Genomic DNA, 15,780 nt, shown 5'->3' with positions numbered 1-15,780 from the left:
CTGATAAATACTTGTGGCTTCCATCTTTTGTTATGTACGACAGGGATTTCCATGCTGTATCCCCAGAGTATTGAAGTCTTTCTGCACAGAGCGGACTGTCAATAAACAATTGTAGAGAGGATGAAAGATGAATGAACCAATATGAATGAGCCAAGGAGTGTAGTAGGAAAGGAGCCCAAGGGCGGCTCGCAGGTACGCGGTGCTACACGGAGGCCCCACCAGGTGGCGCTGTGGGCGGCGGGCGCGCCTGGCCGTGGGGTTGGGGGTGGGGGCCCGCCGCTCTTGCCGTGGGCGCAGACGGCAGCGCGGGGACGAGCGTGGGGGTAGGGCGAGTCATATGACCCGTTCGGCTTCCTGGCTTCGGCCGCCGCCGCTGCCAGCCCGTGCCCGCCAGCGTCGCGCCGGGGTCCCGAGGAGCCGTTTGGGGGGTCCGAGCCGAGGCCCACTTGTGTGGAGGTTGTCGCCGCCGCTGCCTGCCCGCTCGCCTATCCGTCCTCCCTCCCGGCCGCCATCATGCTGGCTCTCATCTCCCGCCTGCTGGACTGGTTCCGCTCGCTCTTCTGGAAGGAGGAGATGGAGCTGACGCTCGTAGGGCTGCAGTACTCGGGCAAGACCACCTTCGTCAATGTCATCGCGGTGAGTGCCCTCCCGCTCACCCGCCCGGGGCGCCGCAGCCCGCGAGTCCGGCGCGGGGTCCGCCCGCAGGCCCGGCTTGAGAGTCCTCTCAGCGCGGCGGGGCTCTTGGGAGTGTGCGTGTATTGGGGGAGGGAGTAGCGGTGCTTGTCACCTCCCTTAGGGTCAGGACTTGGAGCTTCGCGTGTGTTGGTGGCTGAAGTGTAGCGCTGAGATCGGCAGCTGAAGGGTTAATTCCATTTAGTTGTCTTCTTCCAAGCGCCGTGTTCTTATCGCGGCCGGGGTTTGGAAAGGGTGGAATTGGGCTTGTCACATGTTTAAGGCGCTTGGGGGATTGGGGTTTCCTTCGGGTTTGGTCTGTGAGGGCAGCGGAAGGGTTAACTCCAGCTTGTCACTTTCCTGAAGGGTGGGATTTGGCGAGTCCGTGTGTCCCGTGAGAAAGCATAAAAATTGAGATCCTCTCAACTAGCCACTCGGGACGAAGAGCTCCGATGTAGGAAAGCAGGGGACCGGTGGGGACTCATTTCCTGAATTCTGTGGGCAGCTTCTCCGCTGTAATGCAGTTACTGGTTTTCACCCGTTTCCCGAGGGGCCAAGATCAAGTTGATTGTGCTGCGCTCACCGGTAAAGCTGGGGAGAGACATTTCCAGCTAGTCCAAAGTAGTGCACAGCTTTTATTTTATATTACTTTATTCTATACTTTATTTATCTAATTGAAGTATAATTGATTTATAAATGCACAGCTTTTATTAAGCCGAGCAGTGAGGGGGTCTCTGCATTTCTAGAGCTAAATGTCCTCATCTAGGGGGTAAGATCTGCAGCCAGCGTAAAGTTAAGTTAACTACGTTGAAAAAGCGGGGGTGGTCTTTTGTGTTGGTGCTTCTTAAATGAAGGGAGGGGAAGGGTCTGGGCAGGAACATAGTTTATTCCACGCCCAGGGAATGGGTGTCTGGGAGGGAAATTGCCCTGGGAACCCATACACAATGTGGTGTTTATTCAGCAGTGATTGAGGGGAAGGAGGATGATTCAATTTTGCTTGTTTGGTTGGCTGGGGAAGGAATAAGAGCGAAAGATTCTCATCAATCTTTATTTACAGACCAGGAGTTGTTGTGACTCAAGTCTTAGCTGATACGGGCTTGTGCTTGTCCAGCTGCTCCAAAGAGAGATGGCAGCAGTTCCTCCACCGTTTAGATGATGGGTGAAAAAATAGGCGACTAGCTGTCCAACTGGTTGGGTTACTGGAATTATTCAAACACGCCTTCCTTGTTGGAGAACACAACTTGTGTAACTTGTGACTCTTAGTCCTTGCAGTTATAGAGCAACAGGAATGAGTAAGACTTGGAGAAATAGAGATCAGCAGAAATCCAGACTTCCTTTGAGGAATGTTGCATATAAACCTAAAGAAAATTTGCCTACTTTTTTGGCTCTTTTTGTATAATATGATTGGGGGGGTGCTTGAGATAACAATTTTTTCAACAGTCATAGAAAAGTGGAATGTGTATCTAATACCACTAAAATTAGTAAGGAAAAACGTCGGGCTAAGTATCCATATTCGAACTTTTATATGATGTGGAAAAGATCAGCCTGAGTGCAGCTGAGCTCATTTAACTGTAAATTTTCTGGTATTCCTTTGAGATAAGAATTGGTGTCTCCTCCTAAATTCTATCTTTTTGACAAAACTGAATTAATTTATTGTGTATATAGGTGTATTATTACAGTCAGTCTTGTGTGTTGCAGAGAAGTAGTTATTCTTGGGAAACCTAAAAAAAGTTTAGTAAATCTTTGAGGAACTTCTAAAAATACAAGCTTGATTTTCATGCTTATGTTTTCAGTAGGCAGTGTAGCTTAATATAATGAGCATGAACTTTGAAGTCAAGCATCCCTGGGTTTGCAGTCTGGCTCTGCCACTTAGCAGCCTTGTATCCTCTTTCAGTCCTTGATTTCTCATCTATCAAGAGGAGATAATAATAGGTTTCTTACAGAGTTGCTGTGAGTACATGAAATGACAGATGTTAAGTGACTCACATCATGCCTGCCTATAGAAGGGGTTAGATAAATGGTAACTGCTGTTATTATTTGTAGTGGGTACACTCGTTTAATGCAGAAACGATATTTTGAAAAATATTCAGAAAGGAATTAGCTGGGGTCATTTCTGTCTTTGAATTTGTGTATGTATCCAAATGTGGAGTGCGGTAGTGGATTCCTAGATTGTGGCAAGTAATCACATCATGTCCTTCCTCTTCCCCCCTTTTTTGCATTAGATTATTTTAACATCTGGAAAGCTGTTGAACTCAAAGTGAACTATTATTTTAACGTTAGACTCTTCGTTGCGTTTTGTTTTGGCCACGCGATGCGACTTGGGGAATCTTAGTTCCCCGACCAGGGATTGAACCTGGATCTTTGGCAGTGAGAGCTCTGAGTCCTAACCCCTGGACCGCCAGGGAATTCCCTATACCATTCTTTTTGAATGATATGATGTGGGTAGGTTCTGTTAAGAAAAAATCGTGACAGTAATTGCCCGTGGCCTTTAAGATGCTGGAAAAAAGAGACGTCAGTAAATTTCATGCCTTTTTTTAAACCTCAGACTCTAACCTAATCTGTGGTTCTTATAGAATATATTGAGGTTGAGGAAAAAGTTAGTAATTAAAAGTGAATTTACAGAGTTTTAGATAGAAACAGTGTGTCCAAAATAGTAAATTTCGCTTTATCTTAAAAAAAAATCAACTGCATTATTCTTTGTATAAAGTGTTTGATTTATAGACTCAGAAATTCAGCCCATTGAATACTATGTGTTACTTTAGAAAGTTGGCCGTTTATTTCTCAAATTCAACAAGTAACTTTCCAGGTGGGAAAAGCTTCAGGTGAAGCCAATTTTCTTAGGTAAAAATCAACTTTTTGTAAACATCTAATTAAAATGTGTCTGTATTTCCTGCCTTAAAAGTTAAGAAAACTTTGAGTGATGTCATTTAACTTACTCAAAAGGTTTGTGAAGCTGAGTTACTTATATGCAGGGTTTGGTCCATTCTGAAATTAGGCAGTTTGCTTACGGAGAGTTTCAGTCCTCAAATTCATATTCTTATGGTTTCAAACCCCAAATGATACTTCATGTTATCTAATGTTTTATGTAGAGACACCTAATATACATAGTGTTCTCTTTGTTTGGAACATTAAGAAACACCTCTAGTCTTTAATTTTTTTGATTAGTGTTAGGAAATGAAATACAGCCCATTGCTAAGTATTATGGCAGTTATTACATAATAAAGCACGTGTCTTGTATGTGTAATATATGTTGAGTAATCTTTATTTTTAACTGAGACCCTTAGATGGATTATAGGATACTTATGAAGAAATGTTTAATAGGATTTACCAAAATGTTATGGAATAAGTTTTATAGACATTGTGTATTTTTGAAATTAGTAGTAGTATAAAAATTTGTCTACATTTTTGTGAAGTGTCGATAGCTGAAAGGTTAATCCAAGGAAAAGTTTATTATTGCTGAGAATTAGGAAAAGGAGATATTTGGAAAGATTGTAGAAATCTGGGCCTAGAATAATTTTTTTAAGAGTTTGTAAAAACCTTAATTAAGTGGTCTAATTTTACCCTCATTTTATAGATGTAGCTAGGAAATCCAGAAAGGTTAAGTGAAATTCCTAAGGCTAATTAGTAGCAGAGATAAAATTAGAACCCAGGGCCAGTGCACTTTCTACTTATCTGCCTCTGTAGATCTACCTGAGGTTAGAACCATAGAGCTGTGAATTGGGAGCTCTTAATCCTTTAAACATCTTTTTTGAATGTAAATATACTCCTCTTACAAATCTGGATAGCATTTTAGATCCAACCTTCTTAAGCATATTGACTAACGTTTGAGGAATATACACACACACACAGTGTTTGTGTGTGTGTGTATTTGAGGACATGAATTAGAGGAAAGAATGATAATCTATGGAAAGTAGCAGTAGTGGAATATTATAATACTGTGTTTGGACATTTAAATAACTGGCTAACAGGCATTGTTGGGTTATTGAACTACATTTAATATCTTTTAAGAGCAGAAATAGTTCTGTGATCAGAGTGCTTCTTATTGAATTACTTTGGGGTAAGAAGAGCAAAAATAGTTTTTAAAGAAAACATGGTCACCTGTAAAGTTTAGCAAATCTGAAACTTGACTGTAGGAGCTGGCCTTCCAGTGAGGTCATCTTCAGATACAGATTCAGAGTTGTGGAACAGGAGGCACCCTGCCAAGGAGCATTTCTTCAAAGTTCTTTACCCCCTTCCTCTTTCCCATTGTGTTTTCCACGCAGGCTTAGAATCTCAAAGCAAAATGTTCTCCTTAAGAAGCTGTTAAGAGTGCATTAGGCACTTTAAATTACTAACTTAGAGGATATTTCACAGCTTAAAGCACTACGTTTCTCAGAGGTAAAGTGGAATGTCAGTGAACATGGATATGAAATGCATTGCACCTATTAAAGAATAGTTATTTACATATTATTTTTAGAAGATCTTTTTTTTCCTAGTTATCAAAATAGCACAGGGTCATTAGTAGAAATTTGAAAAGAATACTATAAAATAGAAGAAACCACTTGTTATCTCCACCATCCAAGGTTAACTACTGTCAGCATACCAGAGTATTTCCTTTTCATTTTTTTAAAAAAACAGTATATATCTAAATGGCTAAAAAAGTCTTGAGATACTGTTTATAATGTTTGTATCCTGGTTTGTTTTCTTTTAATTACGGTGTACACATTTTTCTGTGTCTAAAACCATCTTTAATTTCTTCATAATTTATCCTGTTATAGCATATCTTGTGGATGTATCATAATATATTTGATCATTTCCTCATTATTGGACAGTTGAGTGGTTTCCAGGGTTTTGCTGTTGTACATCAGTTTGATCTGCATTTCCTGAGGATGGGTTCCAGAGTTGGCGTCACTGGGTCAAGGGTATGAACATATTTCATGTCGAATGGCCAAATTGCTTTCCAGAAAGTATGCACTCCTACTGAGAAGGTCTTCTGAACAAAACTTGGACTTCATTTAAGCACTTTGTCCTGTGGTATTTTTAGGGCATACTTAGTTTTGTCGGTAAGGTAAAGTTAACCAGCAGTATTTTTAAACTATCCTATCAGATAATTGCTCTGTTTCTTTGTTTAATGTTTTAAGAAGTACCTATTTATGCTTCAGCAACTGCTAAGACTGCGACTATAGAGAACATAATTCCTTTTTCAATTTTCTTTTTACTGAACTTTGCAGGCAAGCCTTATAAATACAGCTCATCCCCTTTAGCTATCACAGCCTGATTTGTTTTAAACTTCCTCGTGGGTTGCATTAGGGGTTTGTGTTCCAGAATTACGGCATGTTTCCGTGCAGTCCTTACCTAATCTTGCCCTGTTATAGTGGGATGCTGCTCAGTTTTTTTTTGCCGGGGGGGGGGGGGGTGTATTAAAAGCAATTTTTCCTAAACCAGAGTCTAAGAAAGTTTGCCAGGTAGACCACTTTTTGAAGCTATAGCGTATGAAATTTTTAAGTTTATAACTTGAGTATCACTTACACTTGTAAAAGTTGATTCATGTCTTTTGAGCTCTTGTATGAAAAAAACAAAGGAAAAAAATATTAACCTGTCTGCTGCATAGGTCAAAATCAAACAATAATTTAAGGCATTTAGTTTTTCTGAGACAGGACAAACCAAAATTGAAATCTGTAATGGAGTGATTTGAGTTAATTTCTTTCTTCAAAGTAAAAACCACAAGTCTTACATTCTATTGTGCTATTTTTTTAAAGGTTACATTGGTTTTTTGTTTTTAATAAATTTATTTATTTTATTTATTTATTTTTGGTCGCGTTGGGTCTTCGTTGCTGCGCACGGGCTTTCTCTAGTTGCAGCGAGCAGGGGCTACTCTTCATTGCAGTGCGTGGGCTTCTCATTGCGGTGCTTCTCTTGTTGTGGAGCACGGGCTCTAGGCATGTGGGCTTCAGTAGTTGTGGCTCGCAGGCTCTAGAGTGCAGGCTCAGTAGTTGTGGCGCACGGACTCAGTTGCTCCGTGGCATGTGGGATCTTGCCAGACCAGGGCTCGAACCTGTGTCCCCTGCATTGGCAGGCGGATTCTTAACCACTTTGCCACCAGGGAAGTCCCGTTATATTGTTTCCTAAATTAGATATTGGATCTTGTTTTTGGATCTGATTTCATAGTTTGCCCAGTTTTATATAATAGAATAAGATTCTTATTTCATATCCTGACAGAAACTTTTTTAAAAAATTAAAATATTAGTAAAGCTTTAGGGTTCATTTAGAAATTGTCTTTAAGAATACTGTATTTTTAAAAAATTATAATACTGGCAAAATAATTTTAGGATTCAGGTATCTAAGTAGTGACACTTCTCTTGAAAATTGAGGCCTTTCCTCCTAAGCTGGGCTAGAAAAGTAATCATTTGTTAAAAAATAATTGAATGATGATTGGCAAAATGATTCTAAAAATGTCTTTTGTATCAATTTACTTGATGACAGTTACTTAGGCATCTACCAAAATAGTGTTACTGTAAGAATGTATTTTGAGCCTAAATTAGTTGGTATGTGAATGTGGTATGGTTGAGTTTATTTGGAATACGTACAAGTGGCTACATGAATTAGAATGCATGGAGGTTGGGAGTTGAAAGCCAGACTGTTTAGGTCCAGATCCTGACTCTTAACACCTGTGCTATTTTTGGCAAGTTATTTAACCACTCAGTATCTGCTTCCTTACTTGTAAAATGGGAATAATAGTAGTTTGTACGTCATGGAGTTATTATGGGTTTATACTTGTAAAACACTGAGCGGTGATCAGAATAAGGCATGTGTTAGCTGCTGGGTTACGATAATGTGATCTCCTTGAGAGCAGGGAATTCTCTCTTTTTTGTTCACTGATGTGTTCCAAGTGTCTTAAACAGTTTCTGGCATATACTAGGTGCTAACATGTATTTTCCAATGGACAAATATTACATTTAAAATATAAAATTAAGAACAAATGTCTTTATGAATCCATATTCATATTTCAGTATGCAAAGTGTAGCATAATGTTAGGAATGAGAGTTTTGGAGTCTGACAGATTTGGATTTGAGTATTGACTTGGCTATATATCACTTGTATTAGCATCTGTGTGTTTCATTTTTTCCTCCTCTGTAAAATCTAGATGGTCAAAGAACTGCCTCCTGGAGTGGTTTTCAGAATGACACGAATGTACGTAAAGTGCTTAGCACTGTGCCTGGCACAGAGGCATAGAGAGCGCGCTAAATGGTAACTGTTATGTGTCAGGAGTAACGTTTGATGTAACCATCAGCCTTTATGCTCAATTATCGTTTAGATTTCTCTTAATTATATTTAAATATTTGTAGCTTTTGTTTAGGAAGTAAGGTTTAGTTTTGTTTAATTCTTGGAAAAGTTTTGAGCACGTTATATTTTATCATGTTGAATTTTTTTGATAGCTGAGATGGGCTGGTAGAAAAAATGTTGTAGCCTCCTGGATAGGCTAGTTGTTTTTGATGGACCTACTCATATAATTCTTCCTTTTAGAAAATGAGGTTAGTAGACTTACGTACTTCTCCTTGGACAGTGTGTGTGTGTGTGTGTGTGTGTGTATAATTGTATTATTTGTTATGGAAAGAATTTACAGGGAATTGGAAATATGAGTTGTTCTTTTGTTTGTCCCACCACTGACTAATGGCAGGACTGTGGGCAAGTCATTTAACTTCTCTTTTTGGTTTTGATGCTTGTGAAGAGTGAATAAGCACTGACAACCTTATTGTTTGAGAATTTAGTGGTGCTTTCCTATACCTGGAATTGGAACTCTTACTCATAGATCAGAGAATAAAATGAAAGTATAAAGGCTCCAGTAAAAAATGCCAGTTATAAGATTCCAGCCTCTTGCCAGAAGAAAAACTGAGGTGGTTTGCTGCTTTATTTAAGAGGTGGAAAGGTAGACTGATCCCAACAGGAAGAAAAGAGTGATCCTTTTGAGTAGTACCTGCCCTCTAGAATTCAGGTGTCCTGTACAAATGTATGCTCAGATGAAATTTTAAAATTTGTATTAGACCATAGTAGTGCTTTTTGTGTGTGTTTGTTGTAATCTTTAAACCAGGATTTAAGATCCAGGTGGATTTTAGTCACTGTTGACAGCTGTAAATTTGCAAGCCCCAGCAGGCACTGTGCTGTGTCTGTGTTGGCCTGTTCCCCTAGATGAGAAGCGGGCTCTGCAGACTGCATGCAGGCTGGGCCGGAAAGGGCTTTTGGCAGTTTCCTCTCTTAAGGTGGCTTAAGGTCTGGTTTAGACACTCATCACTAGGCTACTTTTTCTTTACTTTTTTCTTGAAAGCTCATTTTGTCTGGAGAATGGTTTAACACAAATATATAGATTTGATCATTTCTGAATAGTTTCTATCAGAGGAAAAACTGGGAAGTGGAGGAAATTGACTTTTTTCTCCCTCTAAAATCTACCTGTTTCACTCCACTAGCTGTTGGTTTCCTTATTTTGATCTTATTATTTCTTCATTCAGTGGCTGAATTAAAAAACTTAAAACGTTTAAAAAAATACACAAAATCCATATTGTTTAAAAAAATAGTGTGGATATACAGATTGGAAAAAATAATCTTTAATACCATTAAGATTTAATCACTATTAATATTAAGCTGTATATCCTTCAAATTTTTTCCTCTCCCTTTATATATACAAATATCGGCTTTTTTTTTTTTTCATTTTATTTATTTATTTTTGGCTGTGTTGGGTCTTCGTTTCTGTGCGAGGGCTTTCTCCAGTTGCGGCAAGTGGGGGCCACTCTTCATCGTGATGCGCGGGCCTCTCACTATCGCAGCCTCTCTTGTTGCGGAGCACAGGCTCCAGACGCGCAGGCTCAGTAGTTGTGGCTCACGGGCCTAGTTGCTCCGCGTCATGTGGGATCTTCCCAGACCAGGGCTCGAACCCGTGTCCCCTGCATTGGCAGGCGGATTCTCAACCACCGTGCCAGCAGGGAAGCCCCAAAATATCGGCTTTTAAAAAATTGATGTATTTGACATATAATATTATATTAATTTTAGTTGTATAACATGATTCTATGTTTGTATATACTGTGAAATAATCACTACAGTAATTCCAGTTGACATCACTACCATACATAGTTAGAATTTTTTTTCTTGTGATGATTACTCTCTTAGTAACTGCAAATATACAATACAGTATTCTTAACTGTAGTCACTTTTCTGTACATTACATCTCATGACTTATGTATGTATTTTGTAACAGGAAGTTTGTACCTTTTGATCTCCTTTCACCTATTCCAGCCCCAATCTGTTCTCCAGCTATGAGTTGGGATTTTTTGTGTTTTGTTTTAGATTCCATATATGAGTCTTTCTCTGTCTCACTTATTTCACTTAGCATAATGCCCAGTATATGCTTTCTTGACAACATTGATGGGATCACGCTGTACATACTGAGTGGTCTCGTGTAGTCTACTTGATTTACCTACTTTGATGGCTAATAGGCAACTCACGTTCAGTCAGTTCAAGACGGAATTCCTGATCCCTTCCTCTCTCAATCCAAGGAACCAGCATCTACCCTTATCTTAAAAATATTTTTTTTTTTTTTTAAAAAAGAGGATGTTACAGGCTTTAATTAACCCTTATGTGTACATTTTGGTTACAGGCATGATTTTCCACTGTTGAGTGATTGAAATGTCGGCGCCTAAAACTTTCATTTTGTAGTTTTCTTTGGAGTTCCAGGAAGTGGGCCAAATGATTTGACCAGCTTTAACCTTTACATTTTCCTGTCATCCTGTCTATGGTAGGTATCTTCTCCAGTCAGGATTGATCATATCACCTCCGTTGTAATTTTCACCACACTTACCACCATCAGAGATTATCTTGCTTATTGTCTTCCATCTGTTTTCTGAATATAAGTTCCATAGGGGCAGGGCTTTTTCCTTTTTTCATTGGTGCATCCCAATGCAAAGAACAGTGCCTGGCACATAGTAAGCTCTCTAAATGTTGAGTGAATGAATGAATATAACAGCAAAGTAGTATATCCTTTTATACTCAAACTGTGTGCAAGGCATCATGGTAGGAGATGATTCATAAATGTGTCAGACAAGGTTATTTGTGGTAGGGTATTTGCCTCATAGTAGCCACGTATAGGATAGAAATAGTAAGTACCTTAAAATTGGCACGTAATGTTATGGGAAATCTCCCCACCGTCACGGAAGACGTCAGGGGAGTTTTAGAAAGGCAGTTTGCTGGCTTTGGGTGGGACTGTGTTGAGAATGGCCTTGGAGCTGAGCTTTGAGTAGAGTGGTTTTCATTCATTCAGTGGATATTTGAAGCAGTGTTCTAGGCAGCATATGTATAATGAAGAACAAAAGAGATATGGTTCTTTCTGTTGTGGAGCTTCCAGTGCCATGAAGGAACAGTAGGAGAAGCAAAGGAGAAGCAAAGACACAATTGAGGGCAAGAACTTTTGTCAGATTGAGTGTAACCTGCATGAAGGAAAAAAAACCCAAAAGGCTAGAAAAATAGGTTGAATCAGTTAACACAAAGCCTTGAGTAAATTTGAATCTGTAGGCATGGGGAGCCATTGAAGATTTTTGTTCATGGGAATGGAGACCTGTGTTTCCAAAGGATTAATTTAGTAGCAATATAGAGACCATCAAGAAGGAAATTAGTTACAGAAGTCTAGTTGAGAGATAATTAAGTGGGGTGGAGAGTAATGGAAAGTAGTGAGCTTTATTATGGAAGTGGAGTGGGTACAGTTGAGCAGTTGAATCAGATGTACAGGGCAAAGGGGAATTTGTAGTCAAAGACTTTTTTAAGGATATAAGTGAATGGTGGGGAATGTGATTGTGTGATCAACAAGTAGCACATATTGGGGTAGAGAAGGGGGAATGGGTGAAGAGAAGGGGATAAGTTGAGTATAGAATGTATTATATAATTAATGATATAAAGGGAATGCTGTTTGGGAAGGGAATTAGTACTATATTTAAGTACAGTGGCACTAAAACTGAGAATTGAAATTTCATCCAAAGTCTTGCCAGTGTTTTGTATGCAAGGACCAAGCAGAGTATTTCCACTCCTTCAGAATTGCAGTTGGACTATCTTTTTTTTTTTTTTAATAAATTTATTTATTTTATTTTTGGCTGCATTGGGTCTTCGTTGCTGTGCGTGGGTTTCTCATTGCAGTGGCTTCTCTTTGTTGTGGAGCACGGGCTCTAGGCATGCGGGCTTCAGTAGTTGTGGCACGCGGGCTCAGTAGTTGTGGCTCATGGGCTCTAGATTGCAGGCTCAGTAGTTGTGATGCACGGGCTTAGTTGCTCCGCGGCATGTGGGATCTTCCTGGACCAAGGATCGAACCTGTGTCCCCTGCATTGGCAGGCGGATTCTTAACCACTATGCCACCAGGGAAGCCCCAGTTGGACTATCTTGGTTTATTTTTGGTGCTTAGGTGCATTAATCTGTGCCCAGAATGCAGACCTTCCATAACAGGTCCTTTACGCAGCTGAATGAAGGCTGTGTGTTCAGAGTGACTCATACTCTTTTATAGTCTTGGATGCCCTTGCTACTTTGAATAGGAATGTTTCTATCCCTGCAACATGTCTGGTTTAGTGTCTTTCTACTGAAGAGAAAAGTTGGTATGTGTAATTTGTTTTCTTTAAACATAAGGAGTATCCGATCTGTTGAGATTTTTCCTTAACGTGCTGGGTAAGCTTGTAGATAGTATTAGGCTCAGAATATCATTTTTTCTTTCTTGTCAGGTTGCACTACTGATTATTTTACTGTGTGGTTGCGAAAACAAAGTGTGGTCCTCAGTTCTCATATCTCAGGCAGTTCAATGTCTGCTTAGAGACTCACTTAGTGCAGTCTGTCGTGGATTTATAGTGCTCAAAGTGTTCAGAGACACCAGTTCATCTTGGAACACGTGGACATTACCATAAAACAAGACAGGAAATGGCTGTGCCACCTACACTATGTCGTTCTCAAGGGTGGTTAACACAAACAATGTTCCTAGACCTCCTTTCTTTTTTTTTTTTTTAAATTTATTTAATTTATTTATTTTTGGTTGCATTGGGTCTTCATTGCTGCGCGCGGGCTTTCTCTAGTTGTGGTGAGCGGGGGCCACTCTTCGTTGCGGTGTGCGGGCTTCTCATTGTGGTGTCTTCTCTTGTGGCAGAGCACGGGCTCTAGGCGCGCGGGCTTCAGTAGTTGTGGCTCGCAGGCTCAGTAGTTGTGGCGCACGGGCCTAGTTGCTCCGCGGCATGTGGGATCTTTCTGGACCAGGGCTCAAATCCGTGTCCCCTGAATCGGCAGGCGGATTCTTAACCACTGTGCCACCAGAGAAGCCCCATCCTACTATTTCTTAATCATCCTTTTCCTTTATTTCCATCACCCAGGGCATTCAATAAAAATCTTTTCATTTATTTAGTTAATGAAACAGTTGACTGTTTCATGAAGTGCTTTCGCACACAGTGCATTGTATGATTTTTTTTTTTTGGCTCCTTTGTTAAGTGGATATTCGTTATATAAGGTAAAGAAAGGTTTAAGTGACACAGTTTTTAGATAGATCTGGAATTCAACTCCAGTGCTCAGCCTGAATGTTCTATTCCATAAAGAAGGCGAACTATGATGAATCCATGTTGACAGACAAATCCTTTAGGATTTTGCTTCGCCACCTGAGAAGTACAGTTCTTCCAAGTCCTGTGACAGACTAGTTTGGAAATTGGACGTGACCTTGTGGTGTTCCATATGTGATTTTAGCTTTCTTTGGCTGTTTGTTGCCAAATACTTTGTCTGCTTTACTGGTTGTTTAAATAGCCCCTATTTTATCGTTTCTAGGAGCATTTCTAAATCTTAGTGTTTTGTTGTGTTTTTGTGAGACTTAGGAGGGGTTCTTAAATTTGCCAATGAAAATTAGCAAGGTGGGTGTGGGGAGAAGGATGGAGGAAGCAGGCCTTTGGAATACATGTTAGACTGTGGTAATGAAGGAGAATGAGACACCCAAGATATCAAACACCCCCCCCCCCGCTTTTATTTTGGCCTACAATACAGTTTTTATCTCCCGGTGTTCCTTTTCCCTTAGATGACACTGTCTTACACATTGTTTAGGTCCCAGATCTGTGAAACCTTGCCCCAACTCTTCTCCCAGGCAAAGTTAATTGTCCCTTGCTCTGTTGTCATAATACTTTGTTCAGAATTGTATTTGAGCCAGTTATCTGTTCATCTGTCCCTACTTCCAGACTGTAAACTTACTTATTATTATTTATGCCCCCTAAGTGTAGTTCTGGGCCTGACTCAGTAGGTGCTTCATAATTATTGACTTAATAGAGTGAAGCAGTGTCGGGTCATGTTTAAATATATTGGGTCAGGCAGGCCTAAATTTGAATTCTAGATCTGTCAAAGCTCTGTGACGCCCTCACAATTTCAGTTTGCTCATTGGTGATTCGGGAGTGAGACGAGGTACCCCAGGGACTCATGGTATGAGGTAATCAGCACAGTCCCTGGCATATAGAGAATGCTCCATAGTTAGTAGTTATCATTGTGGTTGATGTGATGTTTGGGAATTAGGGCAGGGGCATGTGCTCTGGTTAGATGGTAGGTGAAATGGAAACCCCTCACTCCTCAAGTGAGCACTGAGTAGGGATTCAGTTTCAGCGGGGGATGAAAGGCTCCTGTGTGTCAGGGTAGAGGTGTAATGGGCGCTGGGGACGAGTTTCTGATTCTTGATGAAGGTTTTCCGTTATTGTGAGAGAGAAATAACAGACTGTCCTTTGCCGTAATCCACTGTAGATGTGCTAGGATGTTTGGAGCAACTGTTTGAAAAATTTGCTGGTTTATTTGGTTGGTCTTCCTGTTTGTAAATTTAATTGTAGTTACTAGTTTTGGCTTGGTGGGAGAGATTCTGATTGCTCTAAGTTGGTATTTTACTGCACATGTTAGTAAAATACTAGCGTAGTATCTATTTACAGCCTCTCAATTGACCATTGAGTGTGTATTTTGTTGTTGTTGTTTTTGAGCATCCTAACATTGCCTTCAAGCTTCTCTACAAATGATGATCCTTGCCTATTTATCAACAAATAACCCTCAAATGCTTGAAGTATTATATTCGAGTAGTGAATAATATTAGGGCTTTGAAGTTTAGACTTGGGTTCAAATCCCAGTTTTGCCACTATTTAGCTGAGTGTGTGACCTTGAGACCTTAACCTCTAACTTCCTTTTCTGTAAAGTGAGGTCAGTAAATCAAATGGTGTTGTGCTGCTATTGTAATTTTTATTGTTATTAATAGGGTAAGCCAGCAACATGTATCTTAGCTAATAACTAATGTATTCTTGATGCAGTAATCACATATAACTGGAAAATGTTCTTGTTACTTCAGCCTCTTCCTGCACTTTCAGTTCCCTGCCAAGCTCCCCACCCGGATGGTAGTAAGTGGGGTTGTAGACAGCTACTGAATAAATAATGATGTTAGCATCTTAGAAGGCTCTGCAGTTTGGAACTTGAGCAGTGTACAGTGACTCAGTGTTTCATGACTGTCCGTCATTTAAGAGCTGAGTTTCAGTATGAAGCAATTCTGATAACACTGACTGGGCTAATGGCGTTACTTTACAGTGTTTAATGTTTCTTTGGGGACACCCAGAGAGCCAGAGGGTGAAAAATAGCCATTGAGAGAGAACGTATTCAGATCATGTTGTGCCGCCATGCCACTGTGCTGCCAAACTGATAAACACTGAATGAGAGATGCCTCCGCTGATACACAAAGAAATAGATAGCTAAAAGAATTGATGTACTCTAGTTTAAAATGTTTTTAGGGAATTACTAACTTTAATATTTTAAAAAGTAAACAGCGGTACTAAACACTTTACAGTGGGGGAAGACAAAGCAATCCACATGATGTTATTAGTGGAGGAGATAAGTTTGTAAATCCACAAGGCCAGAAAATGTTACAAGTAGGCAATAAAGGACTAATAAATTAAAATCCATGTTTTAATGTATCCTAATGATAGGTCCCACAGTTTGCTTTCTCTAGAGTCTGACATCAGAATTGTGTTTATAAACATTTTCTTGCCTCCACTACTTTTGTCAAGAATGCCTAGGCTAGGGCTTCCCTGGTGGCGCAGTGGTTAAGAATCCGCCTACCAATGCAGG

General features: G+C 40.1%; 1 protein-coding gene across 1 annotated transcript in view; it reads left to right on the top strand.

Annotated features, from left to right (window-relative positions):
* Positions 1 to 329: 329 nt before the first annotated feature.
* The window catches only part of ARL8B (ARF like GTPase 8B), a 54,385-nt gene continuing 38,934 nt past the window's right edge, over positions 330 to 15,780 (top strand). Inside the window, exon 1 of the mRNA XM_082347548.1 lies at positions 330 to 636. Coding sequence (XP_082203674.1) covers positions 514 to 636 — 123 coding nt within the window. The 5' untranslated portion in view covers positions 330 to 513. The remainder of the gene's footprint in view (positions 637 to 15,780) is intronic.

The sequence above is a fragment of the Balaenoptera borealis genome, assembly GCF_965194805.1.
Source record: "Balaenoptera borealis genome assembly, chromosome: 12".
In the NCBI taxonomy this organism is placed as follows: domain Eukaryota; kingdom Metazoa; phylum Chordata; class Mammalia; order Artiodactyla; family Balaenopteridae; genus Balaenoptera; species Balaenoptera borealis.
The sequence above is the reverse complement of the archived record's forward strand: the minus strand, read 5'-3'. Positions and strand labels throughout refer to the sequence as shown.